This window comes from Gekko japonicus, unplaced genomic scaffold (genome assembly GCF_001447785.1).
Source record: "Gekko japonicus isolate JY-2015 unplaced genomic scaffold, Gekko_japonicus_V1.1 scaffold952, whole genome shotgun sequence".
Classification (NCBI taxonomy): Eukaryota; Metazoa; Chordata; class Lepidosauria; order Squamata; family Gekkonidae; genus Gekko; species Gekko japonicus.
The window spans coordinates 490,799-504,131 of NW_015173703.1; the positions used below are offsets into that span (position 1 = coordinate 490,799).

The window sequence follows — 13,333 nt, forward strand, 5'->3', positions numbered from 1 at the left end:
AGGGAAAAGGTAGAACAAATCTGTTCTGGTGATGCAGAACAAAAAAGACACCAACGAGAGAAAGGGTCTACCCTACCATTTTGGTGGTGCATCCCGCCACTGAAAGAATTTTTTGCACGAGTGGATCGTGCCTGGTGCCTAGTGGAACTTATTGCCCTTGGCAGAGTGGAATGATAGGATGCAACCCAGTGTCTGTTTTGGTCAAATACATCCAGCCTTTTGGTCTTCTGGGTCACACAAAGAATTTTCATGCTGATAGTGAACTCATTGGGAAAGAAAGATGGGACTTATGGCAAGTCATGATATTTAATCTCCCCGCTTCTTTCAGTAAAGATGGAACAGGTGTCATTATAGCTGCCTAGGTGACTAGAAACAGGATGCCAGATCACTGTTGACACAGTTGCCCAGTTTAGATCTACTGGCCAAACCACTAATTGGGTTCACATAGTTTCGTTTTCTTCACCACCATCCCCCCTCACTTTGGGAAATAATAGTTTTCTGTGATACCCAAGTAGACTAAGATGATCACAACTTTATTTTGCCTCGAAGCGAGATTTGGAAACCTACTTCAACAATGGCTTTTAATAGGCAAAATTTGCCCAAACGGTAACTTTCATGGACCAGAGAGGACAGGGATGTGGTTCAGTCCAAGTCAACCATGGCTTAGCTGTTTGTCGGAGCTGGGTTGTCATCTGGAGCATTGTCTTCCTGTCAGTACATAACCCAGCCACAGTTCTCTGGGAGCTGGAAGAACTGGCTGAGAGAGAATCCTTGTCTCAAGTCCCTGTGAATAACTGTCCCCTTCAGTATGTCTTTTAATACTGCAAGAGACAAATAATCTGCCTTTAGTGACACTTGATATTGAATTTTTATACAGCTGCGCAAGGATAGGACAGGGTCTCCTGCCATCACTGTTCGGTTGCTTGCTCTTTCCCCTTCCAAACTCCCTTCTTAGATTTCTGATCAAGCTGTTGGCCTGCTAAGTATAAACTGTATGCACTCATAACAATGGGGATTGGTATTTTTACCTCTCTGCAATGCTACAAACATACCATTAAGTGGTAGCAGATTTCTCTCTGCTTATGAGTTGTGAAAGATGTATTCTAAGCCTGAGGGAGTTTCTCGTGGCTCCAAAGAACAATTTAAGCCATGTAGAAAGCAAATTGCTTTAGTGTTATCTCAAACTCAACAAGGCAAGCTTTGACAGTGCTCAGTACTAGAAATAGACCTTGCCGGAGGAGTATAATCACAACAGTGCTGGCAGGAGCAAGTGGCCTTCTGCCTAGTGTATTTCAGTTACACAGTATGTAAAACAAGGGCTGGGTTGTGTCTTTGGTGATCTCTGAGCTGGGCTACACTCACTCATTTGACTTTCTAACCAGCAGTTCTTTGACAGTCACATTCTGCTTAGTAGCTAATTGGGCTGGTCCAGCTGCTTGGCTTTAGTGCTGGAAAAGCTACTTTTCTCAGGCAAGTCAAGCTGTGAAAATAAGGGCTAGTTTTCACCCACACTCATAGGACCTTAGCTATGATTAAAGATTGGGCCACAGGTTCATCACATACTCCTGGAAAAAAAAAAACCCCAAACAACTCAATGTTGGCCTTAACCATGGTTTAAAGTTTGCATAGGGACAAATCTTGACCATAAATTATGTGAATCAGGATTCAGTTAACCAGGACTTGAAGATAATATCTGAATGCAAGTTAACAGCAAGTGCCTGTTAATGTAACCCTAGACTAAAAGATCCTTGCTTGCATGCTTTAATCATGGTCAAGGCTGGGGTGGATGGGAACACTCCCAGCCAAGAGAGCGCAAATGGTCTTGTGTCCTGCTCTTTTTACCCTGGTTACAACACTGGGAGCATCGCATGTGCTCCAGCTCCCTGGCTGAATTTCCCACTGTTTTTAAGCTCCAAATGCTCTTGTTTAGAAAGTCACACTTGTATAATAGGAAGCAATGTGATAAGTGACCGCATCCAGTTGATCGTCTGTTTGAGAAGCAGAAGCACTAGTTTTGCATCTGTAGTAAAGCTCTGCTACAAATCTAAACTAGTTTGAAATCTGGGCTGACTGCTATGGTGCCCCTGACAAAACCTTAAGTTTTTTAAAAAATTCATCTCGCCAAATTTGCTTGGGATTCGACGGCAGGGATTACAGTGAAACAGCAGGGCACATACGGTCTACTACGTTCAGACAAAAAAAACAGGTGCCAAAAACGACAAGCTTGACCTTAAACCTCCATATCATAGGGTTAGATAGGAACTGGGGAGACCTAGGTTGAAATGGCCTCTCACCAAATTCACTGGGTGACCTTGAGCCTGTCACATTGTGTAACCTACTTCACAGGGTTGTTGAGAGGATAAAATGGCAAGAGGGGAGAGAACATTGTGTGCTGACCTGAGCTCCTGCGAGGAAGGGCAAGGTAAAGATGTACTAAATAAATAGTTGAATGTATTTTCAGATAATCCTGCTTCAAGAACAGATGGGAAATAATTATTTTTCCCACCTTGTTCTGAAGGAAGAAAGGCAGGCTAGATAAACTGTTGCCCAGCAGATGAAGGGAATCCTGAGTTGAAGAACGCTTGTGGGTGAAACAGAATCCCCTGTCCCCACCACTGAATTACCTCAGCTGAAGCAAACATCTCTGTGTAAGAGAATCCTACTGTGACTCCACTGACATCCAGTTAACAGCCTGTTCTCCTTCAGTGGGGGGAAGTCATCCAGGAACGTTCTGTGATCAGACCCTTCATAACACCCCAACTGAATTCTTCAGTGGCTTGGTTGTTGATGGCCTGTATTAGATTTCAAGCCAGTCCAAAGTTTTATTTAGATTATTGTACTTCACACCAACAGCTGAGACACATTAGAGAATAATGGCTATCTCATTAGAGGCACTAATGGCCATTAGTTGTTTAACACTGCTTCTTTGTGGACTCTTGACACAATGAAAGGCCTCCCCCCCCCCATTTCTAATAAGAAACCCAAGGCAGGATGCCCAAATCCACATCCAGAACCTTCAAAATTGTTACTATATTTCGAATACTGACGTAAACAGCCTGCCCTCTGCTGCTGTTAAAGCACACTAAAGCAGTATTAGTGATATGGGTAGGGTATACACACATTGTTTGACTGTGTTTTGCTTTGGTTTTAAGTTTAAACCATATGTATTTGCAGGTTTCAGGTAGTAGTATTTTAAGTCCCTGGCATATGAATTTCATGTTGTGGCACTAACAGCATGGGTACATCTTAGCCCCTGCATCGCAACAACACTTGCCATTAAATACATAAAGTTTCTGGGCTCTGTTAAAGGGTAGGGGAGGAAATGCTATTCAGAAGAAGATCAGCGGTACTTTGATAGTTTGTCTATCCTTCCACTATTTATAGTTAAGTTTCTACAGTTGTGGCTGGTGGTGTTGATGAAGGCCATTAAATTCATGCAGGCAAATTATTTGAAAACAACTTTTCATAGACTGCTGCTTTGGCTTCATGTATTAGCACTCTTCCACTTTCCTTCGCTTTAAAAAGCAACCAAAACACAAAAAGCACAGAAAACATAAAAGGAGGAGGACATATTTCTCTCTCCCGCAATACACTGCTTTTGTTATGGGGAGCATTTAACTATGCAACCACCCCATGCAACCTGAAGGGAGTAGAAGTCTACAAAATACCTCTGGGTTCTGCTGAATAAGCTTGCCCTAATTCTGACTAATCTCCATGGTATATCTGTGTCTAGCGGCCACACTAGAAGACCAAATGTGTTTCCTTTTACAGAAAAACTCCAAATACATCTGATGCCAGTATGGGCTCACTTTTACCAGAAAGTCATATGGAGACTTTGTGCCTGGAAATATTTACAGTAGTTATATAGAGCGATTAGCGTGTGTGATCTCATTCAGTGGAAATATAAAACTAAAACCAGATTATACAGCATCCTGCTACTGTGTAGCAAAGCAAAAAAAAGCCCTAAGGAATCCAGAACTGGCTGGTATGGTTTTCCTCCATTATGCTGGTATTTTCTGCTGTAAGATAGCAATCAGCCGCGCTATCTTCTATTGAGTAGTGCCTGTGACCCCCTAGATGCCTCTGCCTACCCCGGGTGGAAGCATAAGATGAGTATTTTCAAACAACTGACAGTACATCTTTATCTTAGGACTGAGCATGTTTGAGTGCTCAGCTCCAACTTCATGGGCAAAACTGAGGCTGCAGCTTTACTACCAGCTGCCTGGAGAAAGTTCCACTGAACCAACTGGGACTGATTGACATGTAAACGCACAGAGTGAGACATTAGTTATACTTTTTTTCTGTTCAGTATCTATATAGTTGCTTATTTCCTGTTGAATGCAGTAACACTCCACAATCTTTTAGTGGTCGATAGCTTGAACTGCAGAAACCAGTGGCTCTCAGACTTTTTCAGCTGGAGGCCATTTTTAATCTTCAGTGATTTGTGACCCACTGGGGAAGTAAATTCCACAACCCCCCCCCCCCACAATAACATGCAAGAAGCTCATGTCTGTTAACTCTGAACAAGTTTATTGTTTAGGATTTAGAAACACAGTGTTTTGCTATTCAGCCCTCGGTTAACCAGAATGCTCAATTAACCAGCATCATGCACAGGGCAAGCGCCTCCCCTCAGCCTTAGGTTTTCGGGCATGTGCATGTCCCACTCCCTCCTATTCAGCCAGCCAGCTTGATACTCCACTCATTGCTCAACCTCTAGCTGCTGACATCATCTTTGGGTGCCCCCCCCCCCACCGCAGCCTGCCTCAAGCTGTTGAGAGCCAGTTCCACCAGAAGACTCCCAGGTAGCTGGCCTGCTTGTTTACCTGCTGCGTTGGACAGCTCCGTGGCTCGAGAGAAAGGGAAGGATCCAGCCAGATGTGGGAGCTGTCACCAAGGTGCTCCCAGTGTCATGTGGCTTGGTCACTCTGGATTCCTCTGGGTCAACTGTGACAGCAATAAGCTCAAGCATCCAGCACACATGATTAACTGGCAACCATTGAGTGCTGGATAACAAAGCATTTACTGTGTATAGGCATTACTGAGCAACAGGTTGTATTTCATGGTCATTTCACATCTTATTCAGAAGCACACCAAATCTGCCATCAAACATCACAGAACCTCATTTCCTAGCTCACCCTGTTCCTCCCCTTCCCTCCTGGCCTCACAACACAACTGCAAGAGACTTGCAACCCACTGGGAGAAGCTAACCCTGAACCGCACATTCATTACAAGGAAGCTCCCATAATAACTGATTGTATTGCCTCCTGACAGCTGGGATTATGGAAAGTAAGAACCAAATTATACATGGACCTTGTGGCAGCTAATGAAAGATTAAATTACAGTCTATTATCCAGAAAAATATTCACTGAAAGTGTTAGAAATCAGATCCCCCTCTCACTGATGGGCAGTTTATAACTAGAAAATCATAAACATTCTTCCTACAATACCATTTCAAATATCACAAATGCAATACACTGCTTGGCCCAAAATGACACAAAATGTATGTCAGCCAGAGACAATTCTGGACATGTAGTTTAGAAGTGTGTGAGCAAGAGCAGCTGGCTACCTAACCTCCTCCCCACCCAAGGGAGATGCATAATTTAGTACAACTGGTCTCCCAAGAACAGATTGCCTCACCTTGGAATTATTTCCAAATGCCCAACCTCACTTCCCCACACCCATTTACCCTAATTAAGCAACACTATTCACAAAGACTGGTAGCTTTTCCCATCCAGTCACAGGGTCATTGAGCACCATTCACACCTATAGTTCACCTCAGGAAAATCCATCAAGCTTCTCCCAAATCATTGTTCACCTCTGAAAAAACCATCAAGTTATTGTTTTGGGCGGTAAATATGTTAGCTTGCCCCAGACATTTTGTCCTATATCAAAAGCTCCTAGTTACCAGTGTGTGTTCTTGGCCACACCCCCACTCCATGGGTTCTCTTCTTCTCTCCATGAAATGCTGGTGGTTTTGCTGCTGCTTCCATGGACCTCTTTTTTCAAGACTGGTAATTATAGCCTTCCCCCAAAATTGCTTTCTCCCCCTCCCTGATTTCCTCTTAGCTAGCTTGCATGTTTTAAATGCATTGTGCATGTTTTGCCTTTTTATTCTTTTAATAAAAATCCTTTCCAGTTGAACACCTGCCTGGTTTATTTTGAGAGTTCTCTTAAAGGAAAATCATTGGTGGAGAATCCCAGTTACCCCCTCTTGTTTTGTCTCCTTTTAAGCTAATTTCCCCCAACTAATTAGGAGACTGCCTATTTAGGTAACAAAAAAAGACAGCCCACATTCCAAAGGAATTAAAAATATTTCACTTTGTATTTTTACAAGCAATATTTACATCACAACTGCCATGTGTCATGACATACTGATAAAAAACCCTTCACAGGGTGTCACTTTTCTTGTGAGACCAGTTACATTTAGTGCCCATTTCCAAGTCTAGTTCTGTTAAACCTGTAAAATAAATATGGTTAGGAATCACGTGAGGATATTTTCTTGTCAGATAAAAATGTGTAGAATACATGGAGGTCTCCAGCTAACCGAAGTGTCTTTTTAAAAAGACAATTTCCTGTCTTCACATCCTCAAACCATTTGTTTCAGTCTTCAAGCAGCAGCTCCAGTTCTTCAATGGGCACCCGTACTCTCAGCTCCTTCTCAGTCATAAGATCAAGAATCTCTTGCAGCATATCTGGAAAATACTCTATGGCATCCATATACAGTACCTACAAACACAATGTTAACAACCATCACTTTCTGTAAGAGCAAGTCTAACAAGTTTTCATTTAATAAAAAGCCACCTTCTTCTATGAAGAAGTTCATGGTCTTGAATCATACGAACCATTTGCAGGAGAATATCACAGATCTTTCCTACCTTCCTCTTCCCCCCAGAAACCTCCTGAAATATCCTGATAGCTGACACTCATAGTCATGGAAGCACCATGGACAAAAATGCCACAGAGGGGCCGCTGTGAAGAGCAGGGATTAAGTAATGTCACTCACATTTCTGTCTTGTGGTGACAAAACTTTTTGTCAGTGAAAACTCCACTGGTGAAAGAGTGAGAAGGACTGATATTACCCAATACCCTTTCTTCGCAGCCCCTCCCATGGCATGTTGTCCCCGTGACTTCAAGTATCAGCACTTGGAAATTCTCAGGAGGCTACTAGGAGAAGAGGGAGGTGGAAAAGATCCAGAAGATGGCCCTCCACCTTGACTCAGTCAATCTAGCTACCTGGATTAATGCCACAGTAATGTCAAGACTAGACTACTGTAATGTACTCTATACTTGTAATGACCTCTAAGATAGGTCTCCCCTCAAAGCCAGCCTGAAGACTCCAGTTGGTTCAGACTGCCATAGTTCTGTAATCAGGAGCCAGGTGGAACATGCATGAATATCATTTCCATTCTGCGGTCACTCCACTGGCTGCCCATCAGTTACTGAGTTCAATTTAAGCTCCTGGTTATCACATATAAAGCCCTTCACGGCCTTGGAGCCTCATATCTGCAGGACCTCTCTCCCCCTATGCTCCATCACGACAACTGCACTCGACTGAGCAGGGCCTTCTGCACGTGCCACACTACAAATGGGCAAGATCAACAACTGCCTGTACATGCGCATTCTCTGTTGGGGCTCCCACCTAATGAGGTCAGGATGGCTCCCACTCTCCTGGCATTTCACAGACTATACAAAACTGAATTATTCAGGAGGACACTCTGATACAGGGAACAGGGCTATACCATAACAGAATGGTTTAGAAAGATGCTTTAAAGAAGAGAAAGGGACTGTGGACTACATTATTGTGTATAGTATGTCCTTTCTGTTGCTGTAAGTATTCTCGTACTATTCTGTATCTGTATCATTTCTGTATCATTTAAACATGTCATGTCAATACTTCTGCTTTTTTCAGATTTCTGAAATCCGAATCTTATTACATTATTTATTGACTCTCCCATCCTATTGGCTGTACTGATTTACACAGTGCAATCCACCTTGAGTCTCAATGAGAAAGGAAGACTATAAATAACGTTAATTCAAAAATTCCTCACCCATGACTTCCCTTGTACTAACTGTTCCTGGATCCAATCACAGAGAAATAATTCAGCAGGGTGCAATAAAAACTGAATACATGAAGGCACCCACAGAAAGGTGCCTTCCACAACCCTGTGTCTTTGACTCATGGCCCCCAAACCTCATGTTATTCTCCAGCGCTCCATCCCTAAATCTTGCCCCTTCAAGTCTCTAATCCCAGCCCCTACCTCCATGCAAAAAGTAGAAAGCAGGAAAGGGGTAAATACAAATTCTGTAAAAAAAAGTTTTTTAAAAATCAGCACAATATACGAGAAAATCATTCTTCCTTGGTTGCTTACTTTTTAAAAGGAAGATAACATAACAGAAGTTCTTGAAACTTACCTTTGCCCAGGGGCAGTTTTGTAGTGCTCTGTAGAACAGCCCTTTACTTTTTTCCTTATCCCCCAAAGAAATCTGAAACACACATTTTAAATACAAATGTATTATTCAAAATGGCAATATTTTGTGTGCACAAGTGGCACTGTCTTCATGTGGAACTTAAGAAGATATTATCAGAAATTTAGATTGAGAATTTCTCCTGGAAAGTTTTATTACTTTAAAAAGTGTATATCAATATCACACAATGTGGTATAATATCACAATTATTCTGGTGAATCCACATTTTAACTCAAATGCCAGGTCTTGTGTTTTTCCCTTCACTTCACTAAATGCACAAGACAGAAAATGCCAATACTGAGCACAAGAATTTGTTCTGAAAGAGAGCCAACCAATGTTCCCTCTAAGCTGCGGAATCTTGTAAGCAAAAATTCTACCTTGTGAGCTACTGGCATTAAAGTTGTGAGCAAGCGATTTGGCTGCTGCATAAATGAGTTTGCTCTGGAGCCATTCCTTCCTGAGCTAAGAAACAAAATCTGTGAGCCGGAGGCTAAAAAACTGTCAGAAAATGCCAATACTGAGCACAAGAATGTGTTCTGAAAGAGAGCCAAACCGCACCACTCTAAAACAGTATTATCAGTCCAGATGCCAGTTCTCTACATACTGTAAAGCCTCATGTTCAACGAGAAAGCAGCCACATTTGAACTAAGCACTCTTTGAATTAAAGGGGGGGGGCTTGCTCAGATAGATTCCTCAATTTGTTTAAAGTTCAGAACATAAGATGCATTGATTTTGTTCAACTGTACACAGATCAACTATACAAAGTGTTAAACACTTTTAACATTCCATAAGTTTCAAAGAAATTAACATGTTTTAGTTGGAAGTTTGAAGTGCTTGTCTTGGATCGTGCTGAAATATCCTTTGTGAAGAGAAAGCAAGACGCTGAGCCAAAGCCTTTTAAAGAAAGGTCTCCTTATGAATAGGAGTGGATTCCAAGGACAACACCAGAGGTGGGGGAGGGCCGCTATGCCAACAGCCAACTAAAATCCAGCTCCTAACCCTGCTCCTCTTTCTGATTGGCACTTAGTGACAATCATGTAACAACTGAAGCTATGCATGAACAGACCCAGCTGCTGACTTGGACTAAGAATGGCACATGCAACGCCTATTTAAGCAGGCACAGCTTCTCATCCATTTAGCTACTACACATGCAGAGAACCGGTTCTGCACCTACAGCTCTAGGAAGAGCTGTGGCTGAGTGGTGGAACATCTGTTTGGCATACCGAAGATGCCAGGTTCAGCCCCTGGAACCTCCAGTTAAAAAGAACCAGAAAGTAGGCGATGTGAAATACCTCCACCTGAAACCCTGGAGAACTGCTGCCAGTCAGAGGAGATAATACTGACCTCGATGGACTGATTCAGTGGACCGCAGTTTCATGTGTGTTCCTGTGCGTGTGACTGGGGAAGGGGGGAGGGGTTAGGGAGACAGGTGACCGACTCTCACCATAAAGTATATATACAGCCTCCACAGCAAGGGACAATGAGCACCATTTTCAGTCTCAATTGCACGTTCAAATAAAGCTTTGATTCGATTGGTTAATCCAGTTTCAGGAATTGTTGCATACACATCTCCGGTGGCTACCCTGAAGCAAAAGCCAAAACAAAAACAGTCGTTTGCCATCATGAGAAATGCAGCTGCAACCGTGAACATTTCTATCAGACCAAAAAAGGTACATTAAGGACACAAAGACGGCATTGTCATTTGTGGGGAAAGTCCTGTGACACAGGGGTGTCATTCCCCTTTCAAAACCTACAGCAGACGGAACGATCCCCAAAATGCAACCTGCTCAGCAGGCCCAAGCGTGCTGGCCCCGTCCCCTACCTCCTTGTGATCGCCAGCTTGTGAGCACAATAGCTGTGCACAGAGGAAGTGTCTGCGAGTATGCCCCCCTCCCTGTGATCAGAAAGCAGTGCCCCCAGTCACAGGGAGAGAGTGAACCTGCAGATACTCCCCTCTGCATATTAGCACCATGCAGACAACCCAGCGACTGTGCTGAGGCAAGGGGCAGGGCCAGCAGGCTAAAGCCCCCCTACACACATACAGTAAAACATGCAGAGGAGTCATTTGTAAGGCATACAAAGGATAAAGAGTTGTGTTTCGCTGTAGGAATGTCAAGTTCATGCCTCATCTAGACTACCAACCTCACAACATAGCCTTGAGCACATCACAAGGCTGTTACAAGGAAAAAAATGCCAACCTGCGCTGCAAGGAAAGCAGGGGGCACCAGTGGAAGAGGGTAAAATACATGAAGAGTCTTGCAAAAGGAACTAGGACTACACCAATGTCTGGGGGCAGTGTCCACACCCCCAAACTTACCAGCAGAGAAGAAGACTGGATGGCCGCCAGAGGAAGAAACGGGCAGCGAAACTCCAGGGAGTGGGGGAGGGGGGCTGCCAATGCTGCCAGGGCATCCCTTGCTCGGTGCAGGAGGGAGGCAGCCATGCCCCTCCTCCCTCAAGCTGTGACAGAGTGTGGAGGAAGCCCATGGCAGCAGTGAGGAGGAAACAGCAAACAGGAGCACCAGCAGCAGCTGGCATATCAGCAGGGCAGGGAGACTGGAGGCTGGGCCAGCAGCTCCCCCCCACACCGAGGGTAAGGCAGAAGGGTGGGGCCAGAGAGAAGGTGCCCCACTGGGTGCAAGGGATGTCCATTACACAAATCCTACGGGGGGGGGGGGGGAGAGGGGGCCTGTAAACCCCCCCCCCCCTCCCCTGGGCCCAGCCCCAGGGCGCCTTCCAGTGTTACAGATCACAGGGTGCACTATTTACCTCTGGACGCTTTCTACTAGTTTCTTCCTCATCAGCTCTGCCTGGATTGCAAACAGCCAGGGCTCCAGAGATTTTGTAGTCCTTGTGACGCCATCAAAAAACCGCCGTGCTTGGCTTGCATTGTGAGACTTGCTTTGGACCTGGATATATGCCCTCCAAAGAGACTGGTTCCTAGGATACATCTTCAACGCCTCCAACAGTGCTTCTCGAAGGGGACTCAAAGGATACACACTCGTTTTCATGTGGTAACGAAGCAAACTTGCATGCATCAGCGTCAGGGCTTCGAGAGCTGTGGTGAAAGTCTGACTACCACCAAGCTTTTCACCTTTGAGCTTCTCACAAACCTGCCTGTATATCAAGACTGCAGAATCAATCCCGAGAGTAATATATTGGAAAAGGGTATAACAACCAACCAAACTAATCAGGTGCCTGGAAGCGCTGGTCTGCTCTTGATCAGGGTCAGAGTTTTTGTTCAAGTAATCTTGGAGTACATGCTCATATGTCCTCCGTGCTTTCAAAATGCTCACCGACAGTATCTGTTGGCTATATGTCGTGTAAGGCCCCTTTTCTGTTAATCTGGTCAATATGTGAGCAGCACGTGACTCCAGAGCACCTTCCAGACTTCCAAGCAGCTCTGCCTCCAGTTCCGCATAGAGCAGGCTAATTGCACAGCACTGGGGATTGTGGATTCCAGTGGTTCCTGCCATGCTCAGAGCCATGTCAAAAACTTTTCTAGCGTCTTCCATATTGCCAAGTAACCACTCCAGATAGGCGTATAATTGCCAAAGGGACAGGTTGTTCCTGTTCTCCTGCGCCTTAAGAAGATTTTTGGCAAGCTTTTTGCTCTTCTTGCCTTGCGATTTTAGTTTCTTCTTATTACCAGTTTTCAGACACTGAATGACCTGCATGTTTAAAATAAAGGGGTGAGGGGAGACGCTTCTTTTAGAAATCACATTTTTGGAATCATTATTTTGCCTGTTTGAACATAGCACTCAGTGGTCAATAGAATCCTCTGAATTAGCCAAAAGTAAACCCATCTTCCATTTTTAAATTTGATACATATGCAGAGAGACTGCAGAAATCATGTGATACCATTGTACATTTTTACCACCACTGAAAAAATATGCACCTCCAAAAATTCCCATTTATATTCTTTAACCTCTTGACTTATCTTGATACATCACGGAATCTTGTCCTATCAATACATTTCAGCTTGGTGCTCAAAAGTCAAAATATTCCTGTCCTGAGGTTCTCTGAATTATTCCAAAAGTAAGGATGCAGTCCTCCACAATTTCTATTGACCTGTCCTCTGAATTTTTAAATACCTACTATTCATTGGAATCAACATAAATTGGTCGGTAATGGACTTATCCCTGCAAAAAGCTGGAATTCAAAACTAACACCAAAGGATTGGTTATAAACAAATTAACAAATATTAGATGCTTTCGTAAGATGATGACATCAACTGGAAAAAAATAATAATCTGAGAGTCTTGGACTATCTGCCCGTGGGCTCCTCCCACCCAAACAGATTCCATCAGTGACATGAGACCTATGCGTAGGGATTCTATCTGCAGTACTTAAACAATAAAATAATTATATAGCTGCATTACATGTATTTGCCTATATGCCTTATTCATAGCAGACGACTTTTTAAAAAAACACTCATGTATTACCTTTGCAATTTCATACTGAAGCCAATAGATGTAAAGTTTAGATTTTTCCTCTCCTGAAAAGAGAGGCAACATCATATGGAAGAAGTTCTGTATGAACTCCTCCCCTTCCTTAGAGTGGCCAACGCGCTTTCTTCCTTGAGTGACTGAGTCCATCTGACCAACACTACTGACTCCAGAAAGGGGCAAATCAAAGGAAGTCAGAGGACTTTGCTTGTGCTGCCCATGACCAAAGATGTTGTTCTCATCCATTGCTATGTAGAGGAAGGAAGGAAGGAGTTGGCACCCACATGGAACGCCTAAGAATTGCAAAAATGAGCAGAGCAGTTGAAACTGAAGATCTGGGTTGGGAATTTTTATTAAGGATGGACCAAGATCATCAAACAAAACCTGCAAAAAGACAAAATGGTTTATGTAAGGATGGAA

The 13,333-nt window shown here is 43.7% G+C and overlaps 1 protein-coding gene across 1 annotated transcript in view; it reads right to left on the reverse strand.

Annotated features, from left to right (window-relative positions):
* Positions 1 to 6,366: 6,366 nt before the first annotated feature.
* Positions 6,367 to 13,333, reverse strand: part of NRDE2 (NRDE-2, necessary for RNA interference, domain containing) — a 32,699-nt gene continuing 25,732 nt past the window's right edge. The window contains exons 10-14 of the mRNA XM_015423258.1: positions 12,911 to 13,297; positions 11,236 to 12,137; positions 9,911 to 10,049; positions 8,413 to 8,484; positions 6,367 to 6,726 (exon numbers count right to left, since the gene is read on the reverse strand). Coding sequence (XP_015278744.1) covers positions 6,601 to 6,726; positions 8,413 to 8,484; positions 9,911 to 10,049; positions 11,236 to 12,137; positions 12,911 to 13,297 — 1,626 coding nt within the window. The 3' untranslated portion in view covers positions 6,367 to 6,600. The remainder of the gene's footprint in view (positions 6,727 to 8,412; positions 8,485 to 9,910; positions 10,050 to 11,235; positions 12,138 to 12,910; positions 13,298 to 13,333) is intronic.